General features: G+C 43.3%; 1 protein-coding gene across 4 annotated transcripts in view; it reads left to right on the top strand.

Annotated features, from left to right (window-relative positions):
• LOC128346871 (protoheme IX farnesyltransferase, mitochondrial) overlaps positions 1-22,000 on the top strand; it is a 183,076-nt gene extending 161,076 nt beyond the window's left edge. For all 4 annotated transcript variants that reach the window (XM_053300627.1, XM_053300628.1, XM_053300629.1 and 1 more), the window contains one exon: positions 21,407-22,000. In XM_053300627.1, the coding sequence (XP_053156602.1) occupies positions 21,407-21,813 (407 nt within the window). In that variant the 3' untranslated portion in view covers positions 21,814-22,000. The remainder of the gene's footprint in view (positions 1-21,406) is intronic.
• Positions 22,001-22,423: the final 423 nt, after the last annotated feature.

Below are 22,423 nucleotides of genomic sequence, written 5' to 3'. Positions count from 1 at the left end.
AACTGTCTAAGATCTTCCAGATGGTGTTGCATGCCTATTAATGTCCTAGTCTTGACTACAGTAGTATTTCCATTTCAGGACCTCTGAATCTCAAACCAGTTATCTTTTCTTGTCCTATGCTCAGTTCCTACTTCCAAGCTATCTCTTGACACTTTAGGATCCTTTTGTTTTTCCCACTTCTAGCTGTTCCTGCTTCCCAGTCTTACATAGGAAGCTGCCATATGCGGAGTCAAACCTTTGGTCTATCTAGCTCAGTATTGTCTATACAGACTGGCAGTGATTTCTCCAAGGCTGCAGGCAGGAGTCTCTCTCAGCCTATCTGGAGATCCCAGTGAGGGAACTTGAAATTTTCTGCATGCAGATGTTCTTCTCAGAGCGACCCCATCTCCTAAGAGGAATATCTTACCGTGCTTAGCAAAGGGGACAATTCATGCTTGCTACCACAAGACCAGCTCTCCTCCCATTTATGTTGTTCACTTCAACTCCAAGCAGTTGTACTTCCCATATTAAGATCTGACATTTTATGGCCTTCTTGTTGTACTGCTGTATTGAACCTGGTTGCAGTAGCTATGTTTGTAAATTATTGTTCAAGGCCATGCTTTGGCCATGCTTATTGTTCAAGGCCATGCAATCTGTTTCTCCATGTCAATCTATTTCTCCATGTCAACTTCATCAGGAGAAGGCATATCCTCCCTGAATGCCTGCCTGGAGGCAGTAATGGGCTGGATGACGGATAACAAACTGAGACTGAATCCAGACAAGACGGAAGTACTTGTTGTGCGGGGTCATTACTCGGGAAACGATATTGACCTGCCTGTTCTAGATGGGGTCACACTTCCTCAGAAGGAACAAGTACGCAGTCTGGGAGTGCTTCTGGATTCACGCCTCTCCCTGGTTTCTCAGGTTGAGGCAGTGGCCAGAAGTGCTTTTTATCAGCTTCGGTTGATACGCCAGCTGTGTCCATTTCTTGAGATTGATGACCTCAGAACAGTAGTACATTTGCTGGCTACCTCCAAACTTGATTACTGCAATGCGCTCTGTGTGGGGCTGCCTTTGTACATAGTCCGGAAACTACAATTAGTACAGAACGCGGCGGCCAGGTTGGTCTCCAAGTCATCTAAAAGAGACCACAGTGCTCCTATATTACAGGAGTTACACTGGCTGCCAATAGGTTTCCGGGCAAAATACAAAGTGCTGGTTATAACCTATAAAGCCCTAAACAGCTTAGGCCCACGGTATTTAAGAGAATGTCTTCTTCTGCATGATCCCCATCGTCCACTGCATTCATCGGGGAGGCCCGTCTCTGGCTACCTTCAAGTCGGTTGGTGACCACTCAGGGATGGGCCTTCTCAGTTGTTGCTCTGAGACTTTGGAATGCGCTTCCCGCTGACATAAGACTCTCCCCATCCCTAGCGGTTTTTAAAAGAGCTCTGAAGACCCATTTTTTTAACCAGGCCTTTTAACTTTTTAACTTTAATTTTTGTAATTTTAAATACTGTAAATTGTTTTTGTCCTTAGGCTGCTTTTCGGCATTTTAATTGATTTTAATGTTTTGTGTTTTTGTATTGTTTTATTATTGTGAACCGCCCCAAGACTTTGGTTTGGGGCAGTATAGAAATGTATTAATTAATTAATTAATTTAAAATAAAATAAAATAAAATAAAATAAAATAAAATAATGCTTTGGAGATATGTTATCAGGTCATCGTCTCCAAATCAGTGTATGTATATGTATGTGTGTCCCTAATAATATTTGTGCTTATTTTAAAGCACATGAGGTTTTAGGGACCATGATGGGAGTGTTTTTATTTCAATCTGCCATCTTGGTTCAAGGTTGTTCAAGGTGGCAGCAATTCAAAGAATAAGCACCACTCCTTTAGAACTCATTAGTTTACAGTCTGATATAAACCTTTCATAGCACATAGGAGGGGGTCCTAGGATATCCTGATTTGGGTTTGTTTGTTTTTAATTACATCCCCCCATCTTGAAAATAGTCACATAAATTACCTCCCCTTTAAAATTGAATTTGGTTTCCTAGAACAATAGTTAAATACGATTGAATGGATGTCATTCAGAATTCTTACTGTGATTTGGATTGGATTAGAGGTGTGCACAGAATGCATTTTGAGCGCTTGGAATGGGGTTGAACGCTTGGAATGGGGTCAGAACATTCCACCTCAGAATGTGTTCATTCTGTTCCGAGCTTGGAACCGGCCCCCATTTTTAGGGCTGTTTTGTTCCAAGGTTGGAACACTCAAAACCGCCCGTTCCAAGGCTGAACGTTCCAACCTCAGAACGTTTTGCACATCCTTAACTTGGATATTAAAAGAAGCTGAAAGTAAGTTCCAGTCATTCTACTTGCAACTACTTGGTTTTTTTCTCTACAACTCTGTTGGCTTGAAATCCTTTTGAACATTGAAAGGAGAGATTCTCACCATTCTAACATACATACAAGTTGTTCAGATGGGATGGTGGGCGTGGAGTTGGAAGTTTGGGGCTTTTTTTCTTTGCCCAAATTACCATTTTGATGTGGCCAATGTAATCTAGTGCCTGAGACATATGTAGATAGAAACCTTCATTCTGTTTTCCTTTCAGTCCATTACTACATGTTCCTTGTTTCTACAGGAGCTGTATGTTACTAAATGGGTAGAAGCCAACAGAGATTACATGAATCTTCCTTTTTTGTGTGGAGTAGCAAACATAAGTTCCGGTTTTGCAGCAGTCTTGTGACTCTTTATATCTTGTATGTATGTGCTGCTTTTCTTCCTAAAGGCCTCCAAAGTAGTAAAGATCACAATAAAAACAGAATTTAAAAATCTAGATGTTATATCTAGAATATAATTACAATGAAAACCATAGGATCTCAGATTCATACAGTGGGCTTGGGAAATCTCTGTGACCCTGAGGGGCATGCTGCACATAGATGTGCAGTTGGCTACAGAGCCAAGGCTGAATAGATGGATTTTTTGGTTCTTCCAGGTAGATCAGTTCTGAAGCTTCCTGAGGTGGCCAGCTTGCTGCAAGGAATCTAGACTGTGTGGAATTGTAGTTCCTCCTTAGAATTGTAATACTCTTGGAATTCTGGTATTAGGTAATCAGTACTGGAGGAGAGGGCTAGGACAAACTGATGCTATATGGTCCCTCAAATTAGAATGAAAATGCAAGAACTCCCTAACTGTAGCACTGGTGATGGAGGCAATTGTTGTTTTAATGAAAAGGGGATATTCTCAGGATTCTAACATATATACATGTTGTCTCACTGTTGGAAGTAGCAAACATTGTGAATTAAAGATAGGCAATATTAATCATATATATAGATCATTCTGTACCTAGGGAACCTAAATTCCACATTCAGATCTTGAATTTTATTTTGGTTTTTGGCACAGAATGCTTCAGCTCTGTCTATCTCTCTCCATGTGCCAGAAAGTAGCACAGAATGTACTGGTAGACTGCTTAATTGCCTGCTTTTAAAGATGTAAATGCTTTTTTTCCCCTCTTGGGCAGACAGTAGAAATTTCTTTTTTTAGTAACTATGAACCATTTTTATTGCATGTATAACATTCAGATCTGTTAAACAGCTACATTTTGAGGCCACTGGAGCTCACTTTATTTTCTAGCTAGGAATTTACAAGCAGTAGGTAGCAATCTACATACTTTCTTCCTGCCAAGTCTCAATTGAAATGAATGGAGATTGCACAAGACAAATATTTAGTGAGCTGTGCAGGGGCGGAGCTATCATTGGGTGAACGGGTTCAAAGAACTCGGGCCACACCCAATCAGGGGCCGCACTTCGCGGCCCCAACACACACACACCCATGTCTGACATCAGACACGGGGGGGCTAGTTTAGCTCCCAAGTAGGGGCCATGCGGCCCCTTTGGGAGCTAAACTAAGGCTGGCACTGCGAACTGCTAAGGCAGGGAAGAGCTGCTTCTGGTTGCACTGCAAACGCAGCACCAGCCTAAGTAGCTCCTGAAGGGGCCACGTGGCCCCTTCAGGAGTTAAAAGGCTGCTGCTGCGTTCGCAGGAAGAGCCACTCCTGGCTGTGCTGCGAAAGTAGCAGCAGCATTAGTTATCTCCCGAAGGGGCCACGCAGCCCCTTCGGGAGTTAAACTCCAACTCCAAACAGAGCCTCAAGGCTCCGTTCAGGAGCCAGACCCCGCCTCTGATGTCAGGCGCAGGGGGCGGGGTTAGCGGGGCGGCCTCTGGAGCTGTGCATTTCAATATGAGTAACCCGCACTTACACAGTTTCAGTATGTATAACCCACAGATATGTGGGATGTAAACAGATGACCACGTTCTGAGGCTGTTCACACGAGGGTAGAGTTGCTTATGTGGAGCGCTGGGATCAGGGCCAATCCCAGCACTGCCTTGCCAGGCAGCCCAAGGTTTTCCCCCAGGCTGTTACCTAGATAGAAAGATGCAAGTGTGCTCTTCTACCTAGACTCCATTCGTGTACCTAGGTAATACCTAGAGCACCTGGCTTGCATGGGAATTCTCCAGTGCACTGCACTTATCATATGGTGCATAGTGGGATGCGGAAGCCACAGCCTGCTTTCCTCCCTCTCCCTTGCTGCCTTTGGAGCTGCCGCATGCCGGTCGTGCGAGCTCATGGCACTGGCAAGCACAAGAGCAGCTTGAATCACATGGGGGAAGACAGCACAGCTCCTGCCTTTCCCCCAGCCTTCCCCAAGCCTGGTAATCATAGGGCATGTGAACGACCTTATTGTGTGATTACTACTTTAAATGTCCCCCATGGTGACTAAAACATGGGCAAGTGGTCCTCTTTAGGCTCCAGTCAATACGCTGAACCAAGCAATGCCTTCAACCCGCACACTTTCCTTATCATTATGGGAGGAATGCAGTGATTAGTCAGTGCCCATGGATGACAGACACACCACACAGTTGGAGCCCCATATAGAGTGTTAGCACCCCTACAAAATGACGATCTTCATGTTTTTACATATGAACGTGGCTATGGCATTGTGAGCCAGGTAGCCGTCTACCTACACATGGCACACTTGAAGCATTCTATCGAAAAAGCTATCATCAGTCTTCTAAACCTATATGTATAGAACTAATTCCAGGCATGTATCTTTTCACTCTTCCTGTTGAATGTGTATTCATTCTGGAAATACTACTGAAGTGCTGCTTTTTGTCATTCAGTCTGTTTTGTACATTTTCTGCAGTGGAGCTGAAAGTTTTGATTGCATGCTAATACAAACATTCTCTTTCCCTTTTGTTCACTCATTGGCATGTTAATATTCGTTTGCTCATTCCAATTGTTGGAACATCTGTCAGAACCTTTTGGCATTGTCATATCTAAATCAGATTATTTCATCAATTGCACATAATTTAGAATTATGATTATTTAATCTACAGTTGTGACATCTTCATCCCATGTATTCTTGTAATTCCAAGCATCTAGATTTTCTCATCCCTTTCCTTCTCAAATACCTCACCCACACTTATTCATAAAGAAAGGTACCCAAGCACAGGAAATTAATCATAGCCAAATCTCCATTCCTGCAATTTGTTGATCAATTTCTGGAGAAGTCAAGAACACCCTCAGTATTGACCAGCGGTTCCCAACCTGTGGTACTCCAGATGTTGCTGAACTACACTCCCATCGTCTCCAGCTACAATTTATTGTGGCTATGGATGATGGGAGTTGTAGTTCAGTAACATCTGGAGTACCACAGGTTGGGAACTCCTGGTACAGGCAATGGAGTATTCCAACTGCATATGAACAGGCTCCCAGGAACATGCTTATGGAGCCCATTAAAGTTTTGCAATTAACTAGAAGATGTAACCTGACTTTAGGTAGAAGCATGGAAATGCATTTGCACCTTGTTAAAAGAGAGAGTTAGACACTACCCTGCTGAACAGCTACAAGGAATGTGAAGCACAGGAGACCGAAATGTTAAGGCGGCTGCCCAAGGTTGACTATATTTTACATTTTATTGGAGAGTTTCTCCTCAAAAGGTAGTCTGGCTTTTTTCCTGGTGTTTATGGCTAAATTATTTCTGGCTAATAATTTGGGGTATATCGTCTTTTCATTCTTTCATTGAGCAACATTTCACTGTCTCCTGCTTCCGCAGCAGAGTCTAGTGAATGCCAGTGTCACTGGAACATGTTCACATGATCAGCATTTACCACAATGAAAAACATTTTGTAACAGTAGTTCTGAAAGTAATTCTGACTGGTGAAATAAAACATGAACTCTTTTTGTATATTAGTGGTGCTCTAAGGCAATCGGTTAGGTTCCAAAGAAACTCAAAGGCATCATTTTTATTATTATCGGTAGCTATAGGGATCACAGAAGCAACGCCCTGTAAGGTTAGATGATCATGGATATGGCAAAGTTTGTCATTCCAGTTAATGTGCTGACACCTGAATCCAGTGTTCCATCTCAGCAGTTTCAAAGCCTATGGCGTTGTGTGTGTTTTCCGTGGAGGTGGCAGAAAGCTTCCTTTCTCAAATGTAGTTTGTATATATTCTTAGCAGATCATATTTTTTGCTTTGATCTCCCTCCCACTCAAATCTGCCAGTGTTTCAGGGACATGCGTCCTCCCAACTAAATGTGGCAGCAATATAATTGGATAATTTCCTCTTGTCAAAAAGTTCTAAGGAAATTTAATGTTAAAATGGAAGCTGCCTCAAGCTGTTGAGAGATTTGGAGGCTATCGTAAATTTCTAGTTTGAGATGTGCTGAGATAAGGAACCAAAAGTACAAGTTGCACTCAGCTTGTAATCATTTAGAATTTACTGTCATGTAATCAAATTTTACATGTTGTATAGTTCTTCTTGTCTTAGCTGCATTCAGAACTGTCAAGGTTCTGGGTATCTAATATCAAGTAATATCTGGATTTCTAATTTCAAGTAATTCTAGTCCCACTCAATTTTTTTTGTATCTTCCTTTTTGAAAGGTGTATCTTGATAGGAAATGAGGGACCAGCTGAAAATGCTAAAATAGGAATACAGTTTTCCATTCTCAAAGTAAGATTCAAATTAAATACATCTTTTGCTGGCAGTATTCAACTCTTCGTTCATCTATGTAGATGTCTCAAGCCCAAAAAAACAATAGGCATTTATGTAGTACATGTAAAATGTTCCTAACATTTCACATATATTATCATAGTAAGCCTTAAAATAACCCTGTAAAGCTAGGCCAATATTATTACTCCATATTGGACAGTGGGAGAAGTGCTGAGGAGATGATAGCTTGCCTAAGGTCACATAGGGCAGCTTCACATGACACGGGAAACGATGAACCACTGGTTTCAGGAGCACACCTGCAAACCCATCTTTCAGTGTTGGGACAACTCTGCCAACACTGGCTGTGTCATCCGAACCCTCCAATGTTGGGATAATTCACCCTACTTGTGGTTCTGAACCCAACATCTGCAAGTAGGGAGCATATACCCATATTGTGTCATTGTAGCCTTCTGTAATAATCACTCCCATGTATTCAAGTCCTTTTGGTCAAACTAGACATTACTTTAATCACATGATGGGCATAAAGGAGGAGTAGTTAGTAGTCGTAGTCATAGTAGTAGTATGGTTATTCAGTAAATAGTAATCAGATCACATCCCCCACCACCACATGAATTGAGATCATGGACTTCAGAGAGAGGCTTTAACACTCCATCTCACCACAATACCAATGTGTACTTCTTGTTTGTCCTGGGGTGGGGGGAGCTCTCAGTGCTGCCAGTGTGAGCTTTTTTACCGAGGGCAAATACCTGAGGGGTGGGGGGCAGCCCAGATCAATATCCTAGCAAGAACAGAGGGTTGAAGTGCTTCTCCTCCCATGCTGTGCTCCTGATCCACTGGGGGGCCATTCAGACTATTCACTGAATAAAAACCAAGCATGCTAGTCTCAATCATCATGTGCTTAAAATGTCATCTAGTTTGACCCTTCTTTACACCCAACTGCCCACTCTAGGTAATTCAGAATAATAATAATTATTTATTCGATTTCTATACCGCCCTTCCACAAATGGCTCAGGGTGGTTTACACAGAGAAATAATAAATAAATAAATAAATAAATAAATAAATAAGGTGGATCCCTGTCCCCAAAGGGCTCACAATCTATAAAGAAACATAAGATAGACACCGGCAACAGTCACTGGAGGTACTGTGCTGGGGGTGGATAGGGCCAATTACACTCCCCCTGCTAAATAAAGAGAATCACCACATTAAAAGGTGCCTCTTTGCCAAGTTAGCAGTTAGCTGTTGACATTAATGAGGTTAATACTGTAAAGGAAAAATTGTTCCGACAGGGGTGGCCCGAGCTATTGCAGTACTGGAGGCAAGGTATCAAATGCTGCCTTGTCCCACAACCCCAGTGGGGGCTAGTTGCTTTTCAGACCTTAACCTTGCATGTTTGAAAGTACAGTAGCACGGAAAGGGAGCAGAGAAGAAAGAAGGTTGCCAGGAACCTCTTCTTGATTTCCGTGTGCTCCTTGCAAAGCTTTCATAGGCCATGCCAGTCCAAGGACAGCAGTGAGGGGCATCTTGCTGCCCTGCTGGTGCCCCAGTCATTCACTGCCTGAGGCAACCTTGCCTCCTGAAAGGGCTGCCCTTGGGTTCCAAATACAGCCTTCGTTGCCACCTACAGTCCAAGACTCACTCACAGTGCCAGATTTTCCCAGGCTCTAGGGAGGTTATCCTTAACGATGGGTTAATGTCCTTCACACGCTCTGAGACAGAGCCAATTAAATTTCAGATAGGCTAGTCACCCAGCATGCAGCTGGCCCTCAAGCTCCAGTTCCAGTCCTGTCTTGCTCCAGAGGCAGTGTTTGAAACTAGAGCTCCTGCTCAGCTATTTGACAGATTATAGTTAAAGGCTAGTCCTTCCTTTTCTATTCTCCTTTCCTTTCCTTTCTCCTGTGTGCCAGGGTGGGAAGGGAGTCATTTTTTCATTATCATATTGAAGTTTTTCTGTTAAATTTGACCGTTTCATTTGCTTACCATTTCCCCCTTTGTTTTTACTGCTTGACTGCCATCCACGTCATGGAGACTTCCCACTTGGGGGACATGCTAGTGGGTTACCTCTCTGAGGGACTCGTGTACAAGTCCAGGGGTAGAAACTCTGTTAAAGGCCACCCCCCCAAGAGCGAAAAAGACCGCGATTGGCTTCATCACAGCAAGAGAAAGACATCCCCTTGCAGCCCGCGTGGGCGGACACTTCGATCTGTTGGTTTCTCCCATCGTTTCTGCCAAGCTGCATAAGAAAGCAGCAAAGAAAACTAAACATTTAAAAGAGGCTGTGGCTGAAAAGAAAAAGAAAAAAAGAGGGAGAAATTTGCCACCTCAGATGTCAGGCTTAGCGAGCAGTTCCTTATCCAGGCTGTTTGCAAGCACCACAAGCCTTCCCACTGGTCACCATTTTAAATGCCTCTAAGTTAACGGGTCTGATGGAGGAGGGCTCCCGATTTGAGCCAGAAATACCAGATTAGGGGTCTAGCTTGCTAGCCCCTGATGTGGTTGAGACAGCAGCAACGCCACCTGGGGACTCGATCCTGCCCACCGAGACACCCAGGGGCCTGATCCTGCCTGCCATGACAGCCGGGGGCCCGATCCTGCCTGCAGCACCTCAAGCCCCCGTGTTGCCTTTGGTGCCCGCTTCAATGCTACCTGGTGCGCCAGCCCTGCTGGGCATACCAACTGAGATTCCACAGGTGCCAGCCATTCCAGTGGATGTTTCTAAGTGGCTACAAGACTTCATCACAAGGCAATGTATGGCAGTTGTGTCTCCCCTTTTGGCTCCTACCCCAAATGTTCATTGGTCTGATCCATTGACTGATCCATTGCCCTTGCCCCCTGCTTTGCCAGGCTCTTCCATTCCTCCACCCATTCCCACTCCCTCTTCCAAGTGTCCTCCCCTCCTGATCTCTTTCTTTCCTGACTCCAGCCCTTCCAGAAATGCAATTCCCATGGGCGAGAGAGGACGATTTATTTCTAGGTCAAGGAGAAGGCTGGCACATAAGAGATGGATGTCACCATCTACATCCCCGTGCTCTTCTGAGGAGCCAAGGCCCACTAAACAGATGGCTACAATTACCAAGCCATGGCCTCCACTAGAAGTTCCTGCTCTCCTGTTGCCTCCTCCTGTTGCTGTGTTTCCTCCGCCTGCTGCACCTCCAGCACGTACTTTTCTATCTGGTGTGGTTCCACGTCATGAACCCGTATCTTCGGATTCTGAGTCATCTCGATCAGGTAAGAAGGAGAGACAGCTTTCCAGTGAACAGGTCACACCTGAGTTGCCTAATTCATCGCGCCTTTTCATCACCTCTGATTTTGAGGTTCTGTTGTCTAAGTCAAAGAGGGCCATCAAGGATGTGACTAAAGATCCAGACACGTAGGCAACTTCAGGTTTGGATAAAGAGGTCTTCCCATCCACAGTTGCAGCATTGACTACAGTGCCCTTCCCCTTGCTGTTTAAGGACATTATGTTAGCTGAATGTAGGACTCCTGTGGCTTTGAAACCAGATATGCCTTTCCCAAAGGAACTGTATAACCTCCCTGCTGACATCACGTTGCTTTTAACTGTTCCTTTGGTAGATGCGACGGTAGCCCATCTCATATCGGGGGCTCTGACGAATGGGGCAAACAGCTTAAATCCCCAGAGGACAAGAATGCGGATCATCTTCTTTAAAAGGTCCATGATGCTTGAGCTACTGTCATCAGAGCTACAGTGATAAACTCTGTTTTCACAAGGGTGTCTCTACTCTGGGCCAAGGAGCTGGTCCAGTTCAGCCCACCAGAAAACATGAAGTTCCTCCAGGGCATAAACAAGTTAGTTAAGGTGGTTGCTTCTATGGCCGATTCCAGCCTGGACTGTCTACAGCATGCTTCCAGGGCTATGGCCTCTGGAGCTGCCATGTGCAAGGGGCTCTGGTTAAAAAATTGGCAGGTCAACTCTAACTCAAATATTACTCTAGTGCCACTCCCTCCCTGGGAGCTAAATTATTTGGAGAGCCCTTGGATCCAGTATTAGTTGAGACCAAGGTTAAAAAGAAGGCAATGCCATGAAAATGTAAGGGCCTTCATAGGCCTTTTCGAGGTTCCTCTTCTTTCTCATTTTCCTTTCATCCCTACAGGGCCTTCAACTGATCTGCAGGAAATCAATTTCGAGACAATCTGTACAGGGACAACCGTTCCTCCTTCTTCTGTCCAAATTGGTGACAGTCCTGGAACTCGAGAGGCAGAGGTGCCTCTAGAACCCAGCAGGGACAACAGTTTCCTCCTTCTGTCTCCCTACCAAACCATAAGCAATGACACTTCTCCAGTTGGGGCCAGGCTTCTCCTGTTTTCACAAGTCTGGTCCAACACCACCGTGGACAGGTGGGTAGTGGCGGGTAAAGGCAGGTGCTCAATAGATTTCACATCCCCTCCCCCAGGTTTTTTTCCTTGCAAACTCCTGAATCCAGAGACCAATCAAAGAGAGCGCTGATGGGTCAAATTTTCTACATCTGTTGAAAATCCAGGCGATAGAACCAGTGCCCTTGACCACCTTATGTCATGGCGTTTATTCCTTTTTATTTCTAGTCCCCAAGAAGGACAGGTCATGTAGAGCTATTCTAGATTTAAAGCGTCTCAACCTTTCGTTTCTTCGTATGAAAAAAGATGTTTCAGATGGAGTCTTTGAGGTCAATCAAGGAGGCTGTCCAGCGCAAGGAGTTCCTAGACTCCATTGACCTGTCCAAAGCCTACCTTCATGTTCCCATATACCCCACTTCCTGCAGATTCCTGAGGTTTACCTACTGCCGTTGCCATTACTAGTACAGGGCTCTGCCCTTCGGTCTCTCGTCAGCACCAAGAGTTTTCACCAAACTGATGGTGGCTTCGATCGCCCACGTTCAGCTCCAGGGCATTCATGTCCACCCCTTCTTTGGATGATCTTCTCATTTAATCGTCCTCAAGCCACCAAGTATGCCCAGAAGACCGTTCACATTATTCAGGATCATGGCTTCATGATCAATTTTCAGAAGAGCCACCTACGTCCTTCACAAATGCTTCAACACCTGAGCACTTACTTCAACACACTGGAGGCTTCAGTGTCTCTTCTGTTGGAGCTCAGACAAAAGCTCAATCTCCTGATGTCTCCTCTTATTTCTAAATTCAGGGCAGACCTTATGGCCCAGATCCTGGGGTCAATGATAGCTTGCAAAGTGTGCACCCCTTGGACGCATTGGCACTTAAGGGTCCTGCAGTGGCATATTCTTTCCTTCCAAGAAGACATCATGGAACAAAGACATGTACAGGTCTCTCTGCCACACAAGGTTTGGACATCTTTTCTGTGGTGGTTGTCCCCAGCCACGGAGGTAGGGGAGTCTCCCCCTCGAGATCCCAGACAGGATAGTGGTGACCACTGATGCAAGTCTGTCCGGATTGCCAGGGTCAGTATGCACAGGGCAGATGGGAGAAAACTGACCTAAAACACATCAGCTATCTTGAGCTGAAGGCTGTGCTGCTCGCTCTGTTACAGTTCCATGTTCTGTGGCTTTTTCAGCTAATGCCCTCCTTTCTGAGATTTGCAGGGGAGCTACTTGGTAATCCATTACTCCATTCATAAATCACTACAAGATTCCATTTTCCCATGCCGCCTAGGCAGTTCTGGGTTGTACGGTCCTGCAGCAGATGGTCTAGGTCATCCACTCCCTCCCCTTTCCTTCTGTTTTCCACTTGGGTATGCCCCATCATTCAGGATAACCTCCCTATAGCCTGGGAAAAGAAACATTGGACCATCCATGAAGGGTTCTTTTTCATCTATGGGGAGGTCATCTGACCCACCCGCATATGGGAAGGGGTTGCCAGTTGGGGTTGATGGTTTTCAACTCCCAGGGAATCTAGTTTTTAATCTGTTTTTTAGTTCTGTTCTTTCATTAATGCTCATCTCTCTAAGTCTTTCTCCTCTCAACAGTCCCAGAACTAGGGCTTGAGGGCCAGCTGCATGCTGGGTGACAAACCTATCTGAAATTTAATTGACCCCGTCTCAGAGCATGTGAGGATATTAACCCATCATTGAGGATGACCTCCCTCTAGCTAAAAAAAGAACCCTTCGCAGTAGGTCTAATGTTTCTTTGGAAGGTAATAGAGCCTTCTATCTTTGCAAAATATTGGCTAGTTCCCAACCTCTGAAGTGTGCTCTAGGGACTATATAGAACATAGCAACTCCATGCCATGAGAATATCATCTAGTACTAAACCACCCAGTTTGCTAGCTGTGACAAGCAGGGATCTTTGCCATAATGTGTATTATCAGTTAAGGGGATTTTCTCCGGGTAGGTGGTGGTGGCAGAGCAGATAACAGCCTTGCAAATGTAGCAGACATTAGAGACCCACAGTGGCCTGGAGCCATTGGTATTACTGCTCCCAAGAATGTTTATCTCAAGAGACTATTTAGTTTATCTCAGATGCCCCACTTCTGCCTTCTGTTTTCCTGAAAGACATCTTGTCTTGATTTTCATTCATTTTCTGAAAATTTAAATAATTCCTGGGGCTATGGAATTTATATACTGCCTGTGTGTGTACCAATGGTAATCATGCAGAGGCTGGTTTTCAAATTGACTTGACTTTGTAATTCAAATTGGGTCGTGGGGTAGACATTAATTATGTCAGCCAACATCTATTTACAAATGGGGATTTTAAACTGGGCAGTTCTTATCTGCAACTGACATTTGGCAGATGGATGGGTTTAGTAACAAAACAGCAAGAGGAGAGGAAAAGGACAATTGTATATGGCCCTTCCTCATTTGTATGGTCCTTGTCTGCCTGGAAGGAGAGTAGCAAAGAGAAGACCTCACTTTGTTCAGAATAAATGATATTGATCTTTGTTCCTATTTCCTTCAAATTATTTTTTTATTAACTAGATTGTTTTTTCAACAGCCTTCCACCAAAAATGTGTAACCGAGCGACTTCAGAGAAAAGGGCAGATCCTCTTTGCCTAGAGCAAAGTTATCTGCCTATGGAGAGATGCATAGAAATGAGGCCTAGGATGAAGCCTAGCCAAAGGCCTGAGAGTTTTCCTCCTCTTCAAAAAGATGATGACCCAAAAAGCCTCTCCTTCAGTTTGAAGACGGAGAGACCATCATTGACACACTAGCACAGGATACACAAAGACTGAGGACTGTTGCTCCATGTTGTAAATATGGAGACAGATGGACAGTGCTAGTAGGCAGCTGTTTTAAATTTAATAAGACAAAAGTCAGTCTATTATTCCCTCTCCCCTCTCCCTGGTTTTCGTTTGCAGACACAAAAGCAATAGTGACTCTGCCATTGGGACACCTGAGGGACTGATGCAATCAAAGTCCAAGCCCAATCAATAAATTCATTGTCATCTAGACACTGTACACAGCTGTGTTAAGTTCCTAGTGCTTTCATCTTACAAATAAAGAATATTCAACTGTCCATGTGGGACAGCTGCTCCATTTTATCCCCTCTCCCAAATCTGTGCTGCCAACTAGCCAGGAGGGGGCACCAGAGTAGTAGCAGGAGAGGTGAGGTGGCTTAAGAAAGGGCAGCATAATGAGGTTAAAGATACAAACCTTAATGTTCATTCGAGGCATTAAGCAGAAGCAGGTTACAGTATCATACTGCAAGCAAGCTGTATACATCTTTGAACTCTTCCTGTACAAAGTTCCAAAAGCACATTCCTTCCTCTCCCCCCTTGGAGAAAATGTTGATTTACACTCTTAAAATCTCCTTCCTTTTCCTCTCTGGTGGTCTGTTGTCATTGCTTAGCCCTCTTGCCTAACCAGAACTCTGTTGCCAGAATCATTCTTTGTGTTCTCTTTGGAATCGCATTGATGAGATCTATACCTGTGTAGAGTAACTTTGGAAAATTCTTCAGCTTGTGCTCACCTCATCCTCCCAGAAAGGAGAAGAACCCATTCTTAAAGAGTGAGATATGCTCCTTCCCACTCTGTCTTTTCTGACTGCCGTGTGAGCAAAAACTTGTTACTTGAGCCATATGACACTCTTTAAATCCCTTTATTAGCTTTCTATCCATTCCTGGATCCAATGCACATTCCTCATCCTTAACATCAAAGCTCTCTATGCCCTTAGTAAAGTAAAGTGTGCCGTTGAGTCGATGTCGGCTCCTGGCGACCACAGAGCCATGTGGTTTTCTTTGGTAGAATACAGGAGGGGGTTACCATTGCCTTCCTTTACTGTCTATTCCTGCCTGTAACCTTCACTCCTCCATCTCTTATTTCCAGACATTCAAAGGTCTTCTTCTACCTTAAAGCACCCCAGCATTTCTCCCTTGCTGTCTGGAACTGGCTCCTAGAACACCTACATGACACCATCTCTTCTCCTTCAGATTCCTTTAAAAAAAAAACAACCCTCTTTTCTCTGAAGTCTTAGTTGTCTTCATCCACTATAACTAAACCTTAAGTGCATGTCACTGAAGTGAGTGCACTTTGCTTTGCTTTAAAACAAAGCGAAAACAGCTATTGAAAACAGCTGAGATTTGCAGTGATCAGATCATGGACTTCGTATAAGTTTTGACAATGTCATACTGTCTGCTGTACCACTTTCAATAAGGATGATGGCAGACATACCGCGCAAGGCAACGTGGAGCACTTATGGAGCGCTGCTGCTCTGCAGCACAGCCCCACTGATGGTGTCTACACATGCACAGGGACATGGGCAATGCTCAAGTAGCTCATGTTCCCTTGCCCAGTATGTCAGCCAATAATAATAATAACCACTATTGTGTGCAGATTTTTTTGCTACCTATAGACATGTGCATGGCAAGGGAACAATATAATATATGTATGCTGGAGTAAGCGCGGGGGATGCAAGAGGAGCGTGAAAACAGTATGTAGGCAATGTTGCCTAAAAAGCCAGAGGCCAGAAAAGCGTTGTGCAGTCTTCTAAACTTTTAAACATTTCCTCCTTTTCATCATGACCCCTACTGTATATGCTTATTGCACCCAGAGTGTCTCAATATAAATATAACATCCTGCTTTCTAGTTCATATATTTCCTGAACAACCATGCATTCTAATTGGTTGCTATAACAAACACCATATATCTGTTTTCAACTAAACAGAGCCTTTACTATTGCCCAGGAGAATAATCCAAAACCATTACCATGCAGCCCACATGCCTTTTTTACTACAAGATATATATCTGCTTAGAAGAGCTGTTGTGAAATTAAGGATTTCTATTTAGGCTCTCTCACATGTCAAGACACTAAATAGCATCTTTTAATTGAAGATTAAGTTCCCAGCATTTTCAGGAAGGAAGATCTGGCAGTTAGGGGCTGAACAAAGTCCATCACTTGGAAATGTTCATATTGTTTCACAGAGTCTAAATATTCATAAATTCAACAGTAGTAAACTACAATACATAATCTGTTTATTTAAAATATTTACATCCCACACCTCCAATGCAACACTGCAACCTATTGTGTCATCTATTTGACCTCAGAAGTCACATTCATGCCTTGGTTCATTCCTTTACATATAAAAAAGGCTTCATAATGACTATAAAATGAATCAGTGACCCTTTTATCAAACCCAGTGGACATGATCCAGTCAGAGATGGTCACTTTAAAGCCCCATTGGTTTCAGTCGGAGAGAGAAGCACATGTTTATATATCTCCCATTGGAATTAATAGGACTTAGAAATGCTCAACTATGGCTGGATCATGTCCAATATGTTTGATAAAAGGGTTCAGTTTGAAGTGATCAAATATGCACTTCAATATTTGATTATTATATTATAGTATTTTAAATTAAGTTGTTTTTAGAAAACACTCAATATAACAATTAGTTTTCATCCACCTTGATTGCATCTCCATATCCCATGGATCTCTTCCCTTCTGCCATCACAAACCTTTCTATCATAGTGAGTTTTATGCAAGATACATCTTGTCAAATTGGTTTCTGGAAGTACAGAAATCATTGCTGAAATTGGGCTTCCTAACCATATAATTTGGAGTTTTATCCTATCTCTACACCCATCACATCTATACTTTGTTTAATTCAGTGTAGACAGGTAATATGTTGTTTTTGCTGGACCAACTTTTGTTGATGGGCACATTCAGATGATGGAAATTGAAAACACTTTCAGCAGAGATAAGGTTCAATTCTACTTGGTCTCATTTTCCAGGTTGAACATAGAACAGCTTCAGCTGCACAACTGCCAGTAGTGTTTATCCATAAGCAAATAGGTACAGCTGCATTTGCTCTTGTTTTCCAGCTCTAATCTCCCTCATCTGAGCGAAGAAGTAATTTGTTTCAGCATTTTTGTTTTAAGCCAAAAGGAGCTAGTTTGTTACCATACCAAGACACGAAAACAACCACACACAGTTCTAAGTATAGGCCATTAATGGCTAAACTTAGACTTCAATATCCCTAAAACTTCTTATATAAACGTTAGTTTGTTTCCTAGAGGCACAAGAAGCTGCTGCTTCCCCCTTCCACCTCCCCCTAGTGTGTCAGTCAGCTACCAGAATCTGGAAATAATTTTAAAATTCCTTTATATTATTCAAGGCAGAAGTATTACCAAAATTGTGCTTTAAGCAAAACAGAATTCTTAGGTTGCCAAGGCAGTAAACAATGGCTTTAGGAAATGCAATAAGACTTCAACATCTGTTTTGGAGCTGATATTTTAGCCATTCTGTGTTTGTTTTTACATGCCTGGTTGGCCATCTTTCAGTCATACACATGTGAAGCCAAAAACCAAGACAATGAAAGAGGTAGCAAGTTGGTTTGGAACTCCAACTTTCTGTGCCCAGTTTTTAACATAAAGTGCCTTTGGCCTTCGTCTGAGTTTGTGAATGATAACACAGTTGAGCAAATCATGCTACCATTGCAAGACTTTTTACATACACCAAGGGAAGTCATGAGTGGAAAATAACTTTATTATGATCTTAGTGCATATAGGAAAACATAATCTCCCGTCTCCTAAAGTTTGCTTTTACTCTGTATTCCGAAAAGCCAGATGTGGCTTCATTTACATGGCAACAAATAGAGGTTCACGCCACTGCTCTTCACACAACCGAGGTTCACATTTCACATGGTAAGTGGGACAGCGTTGTCCAGCTCTGCTCCAGTTGCCACTGAAAGATGAGCGCAAAATTATGCCTATGCAGGGGGTGCACGGTCAATCTGGATCCCATGCAATGAGGACTGTTAGCTGCTGCTACCCAAGTTAAGGCCCTTGCACTGCTCCAGCAGTTGATAGAAGCTCACAGAAGAGGAACACCAGTGGCTACTGCTGTGCCAGTGCTGGGGGTGAAGTTGTGGCTCACCACCACTGCAAGGTTGCCCTCACCTGAGATAGAAACTTAAAAAATAAAAAGTTGGCTTTCTCAGGATTCAGTGGCATTGAAAAGCCATATTCTGTATTTCATTGGCAAGAAATGATGTCTTGTGTTGGTAGACCCCCCTGACAATTAGGTGTCTAAGGGGGTTTTTTGGTACCTGCTAGAAAACAGTCTGAATTCAGATCAAGCTATTCACTTTGTAAACACAATCTGGCCAACAGTTGTGCAGTCTGTGCCTGGGTGTTACCATTGCCTCTGAAAAGCAGATTGTTTTGGATAAGTTGTGATGCTTTTAGGCTACATTACGCACCTGCACTTCTTGTTCCTCCTAACATCCTTTCCTATGTGGACAAACAGACTTTGCTTCATCGGTATGAACAAGCCATGGTGGCCATGTACGTAATAACACAGCCCGTTCAAAAACTGGGTCTGTGAAAAACAATGAGTCTATAGTGTCACCCTTGCTAACTTGGCAAAAGACACCTTTCAATAGCCTTTGTTTAGCAGGGGGATAACAGCTGTCTCTCCCACTGGCTGTTGCTGAGTTAATGATCTTATATATACTTTTTGCTATGTAAACGACTTTGAGAACAAACGTTGTTGAAAAGCAGCATATAAATATTCTAAATAATCCCTGGTGGAAAAGAACAAAGTGTTCTGAAGAGCCTAATTGCCATCTGTGATCAATTGCAGTGGAACAGGATCCAATCTTGTAGCATAAGACTTTGAAAGGGAGTAGTATAGACTAGAATTACAAGGAAATATTTCATAATTATCTTGGCAACTATGCTGCCCGGGTCTGTAGGCTCTTATGTTTGTTATTTTTCCTTTTCTTCTTGATTTTGCATCAAGTTTTAGGAAGTGTTCAGGGCAGGTAACTTGCAGATAGAACAAATAGTCTATGGATGTTAAATAATTGAAAAACGTTTTTCACCCTACACCATCATATCTTTGCCTTTTAACTTGAACATTCATGGGCCAGTTGTAGGCTGTCTTTCTAAATGCTAAAATATGTGTAACATAAGAACAGCCCTGCAGGATCAGGCCCAAGGCCCATCTAGTCCAGCATCCTGTTTCACACAGTGGCCCACCAGATGCCACTAGGAGCCCACAGGCAGGAGTTGAGGGCATGCCCTCTCTCCTGCTGTTTTCCCCCTGCAACTGGTACTCAGAGGCATCATGCCTTTGAGGCTGGAGGTGGCCTATAGCCCTCCGACTAGTAGCCGTTGATAGACCTCTCCTCCATGAAGTTATCCAAACCCCTCTTAAAGCCATCCAGGTTGTTGGCTGTCACCACATCTCGTGGCAGAGAATTCCACAAGATGATTATGTGTTGTGTGAAAAAGTACTTCCGTTTGCTGGTCCTAGATTTCCTGGCAATCAATTTCATTGGGATGACCCCTGATTCTAGTGTTTTGTGAGAGGGAGAAGAATTTCTCTCCATCCACTTTCTCCACACCATGCATGATTTTATAGACCTCTATCATGTCTCCCTGCAGTCGTCTTTTTTCTAAACTAAATAGCCCCAGATGTTGTAGCCTTGCCTCATAAGAAAGGTGCTCTAGGCCCTGATCATCTCGGTTGCCCTCTTCTGCACCCACACTACTCCCAGTTCTTAGAGGAAAAGTAAAAGGAATATTTTATTTCTTTAAGACGCATGCTGAAGAAAGCAAGACAGCTCTTTTCATGCTTCCTCTAAAGCGAAAATCACACTCTGCAGCCTGTTCCCTCCCCACCCAACCCATTGCAAGCACTGTTCTCCATTCTGGGATGTAGATTTGTAAAGTGGGAGGTGGAGAAAGGGGAGGTGGTAGTGGGGAGATGGCGCAGCAAGATGGAGGCAGAGGAGGAGAGGGCTGCGAGGGGGGAGGTCCAATCCAGCTGTCGGCATTCTGTCCTACAATTCCTGACAGAGGGCAAATCAGGTCTGATGGCTCTCTCAGACCCAACATGAATGCAGCTCTAGTGGCTTGAGCTTACCCAGTGAGCTTTGGGTCTCCTCCCTGCTAGTCCAACAATTTTAACTTTGTCTCAACGCTCTCTAAGATACAATGCTCAGATGGTAAGTGGTGAAAACTCTATGGAAAAATTTTCAAGAGCAAACATTGCACACTTCTTCTATCCAGTAATCAGCTTCAAATGTTTAAGGAATATGTATTACCTCTATGCTTTTCTACAGCAAATGGGGGAAAGGATTTCCTTAAGGTGGGGATTAAGGGCTTGATCTATATCATTAATAAATGTATGAATAGCTAAAAGGCATACTTGCAGTGCAGGAGCAGAGATGATGGTTCTGGAAGTCCAAGTAAATGGGTCCTAGCTGGGATCATCTCCCAAAATTATCATCCTTTTATTTATTCTGAATGAGGCCCCAAGCAATTTGAGTCCCTTCTGAAGACCAGGAGTTCTTGCCTTCTGCAACTACAAAATTCTGTGACCAGGATTCTGAAAATTTAAATTTATTTATTAGCTCAGAGCAGTATACATGCTTATTTTTATCCTCACAACAACCCTGTGAGGTAGGTTAGGCTGAGAGGTACATGACTGGCCCAGAGTCATCCAGTGAGTTTCATGGTTGAATTGGGATTTGAACTTGGGTCTTCCCAGTCCTAGTCCAACAATACTTCTGTGCAAAAAAAGTAGATAAGGGAATGCTGTTAAATGTCTGCGGGCTTGTCAGAAAGGGGATTGTACAGAGTGCAGAAATGTCCCTGCCATGACCTGAACCCTTACTTATACAATTTCACTTCTAAATTTTTGCAAATGTTGCCTACAGATTTTCTTACTCCTAAACAGAGTGCTAGAAACATTCAGAACAAAACTTGTTACCAGATTCTGCAGTTGACAGCTAGATTGCATACTGTATAACACAAACAGTCTGGCATTATGTAACTTCCGTATCTAAAGCAGGTATTTGGAGTTTGTATGGCAAACCAGCACTATCGTGTAGACCTTTCACTGCCTCGGGTCAAGCTGATTATATTAATGAGATTTCTGCACCTGTAAGTGATTTATGAGGTGTACAAAATGAACAAGGAGAAACCTCAGCCAAATGAAATAACTTTCCATTTTAGTGGTCCTAGAGAGCATTCTAATGCCTTCATTTTTCTTCTTCTGCAGGAGCATTGCTGCTGGGAGGGATTCTTTACTCCTGGCAGTTCCCTCATTTCAATGCACTGAGTTGGGGCCTCCGCGAAGATTACTCACGAGGTGGCTACTGCATGATGTCTGTCACTCATCCTGCAATGTGCCGACGCGTAGCTCTGCGTCATTGTCTTGCCTTGATTGGACTTTCATCAGTGGCTCCTGTCCTTGACGTCACCACGTGGACCTTCCCCATAATTTCACTCCCCATCAACCTATACATTTCCTACCTTGGTTTTCGTTTCTACAGAGATGCTGACCGTAGCAGCTCCCGAAAGCTATTCTTCTGCAGCTTGTGGCACTTGCCACTGCTCCTCTTGCTCATGCTAACATGCAAGAAATCGTTATATGAAAAGGACAGCAAAAAAGAATCCATCAACTGAGATCACAACACTGTGTTGTAAAAGGAACATTCCTTTGAGATATCCGGGATTTCAGAAGCTCCCAATCCAAAGGGTGTATTTCAGTGATCATGCAAAGAGGGGATATTTTTGTTGATGTGTTCAGAGAGAATATTTCATGTCCAGTGAACAATCTGTTTTCAAATTAAATTATTTCTTTTGGGGCACACACATGGCTCTTGGGTTTGATTAATGTAATACAAGATCGTTATGTTACAGGTGACCTTATTAAGACCCATGATGTACTTGAATGGCTTGGTGGCTGAACAGGTAGTCTATATATACACCGGGACATGAGGGACATCTAACAGTGGCAGTACAGGTCATAGCCAAAGGTGTTTGGCCATAGTCCTCGGGGTACATTCGCATCTCAACTCTGTCCATACCTGATTGTGACTTTCAGTATTTGAAGCTAGTAATTTTCTCAGGGATGCTCATTGTATTGTTCTTTATTGAAATATGTGTATTCTGCCTTTTGGGCTCAAGGAAACAAATAACAATCAAATCAAGATACAATCAATCAATAAATAAATAAATCAGATATACAGTAAAAATAAACATAACAATAAACCAAGGATCAATCCACAGAACA

This window comes from Hemicordylus capensis, chromosome 2 (assembly GCF_027244095.1).
Source record: "Hemicordylus capensis ecotype Gifberg chromosome 2, rHemCap1.1.pri, whole genome shotgun sequence".
NCBI lineage: Eukaryota > Metazoa > Chordata > Lepidosauria > Squamata > Cordylidae > Hemicordylus > Hemicordylus capensis.
This window is presented reverse-complemented; position numbering and strand designations above follow the sequence as displayed.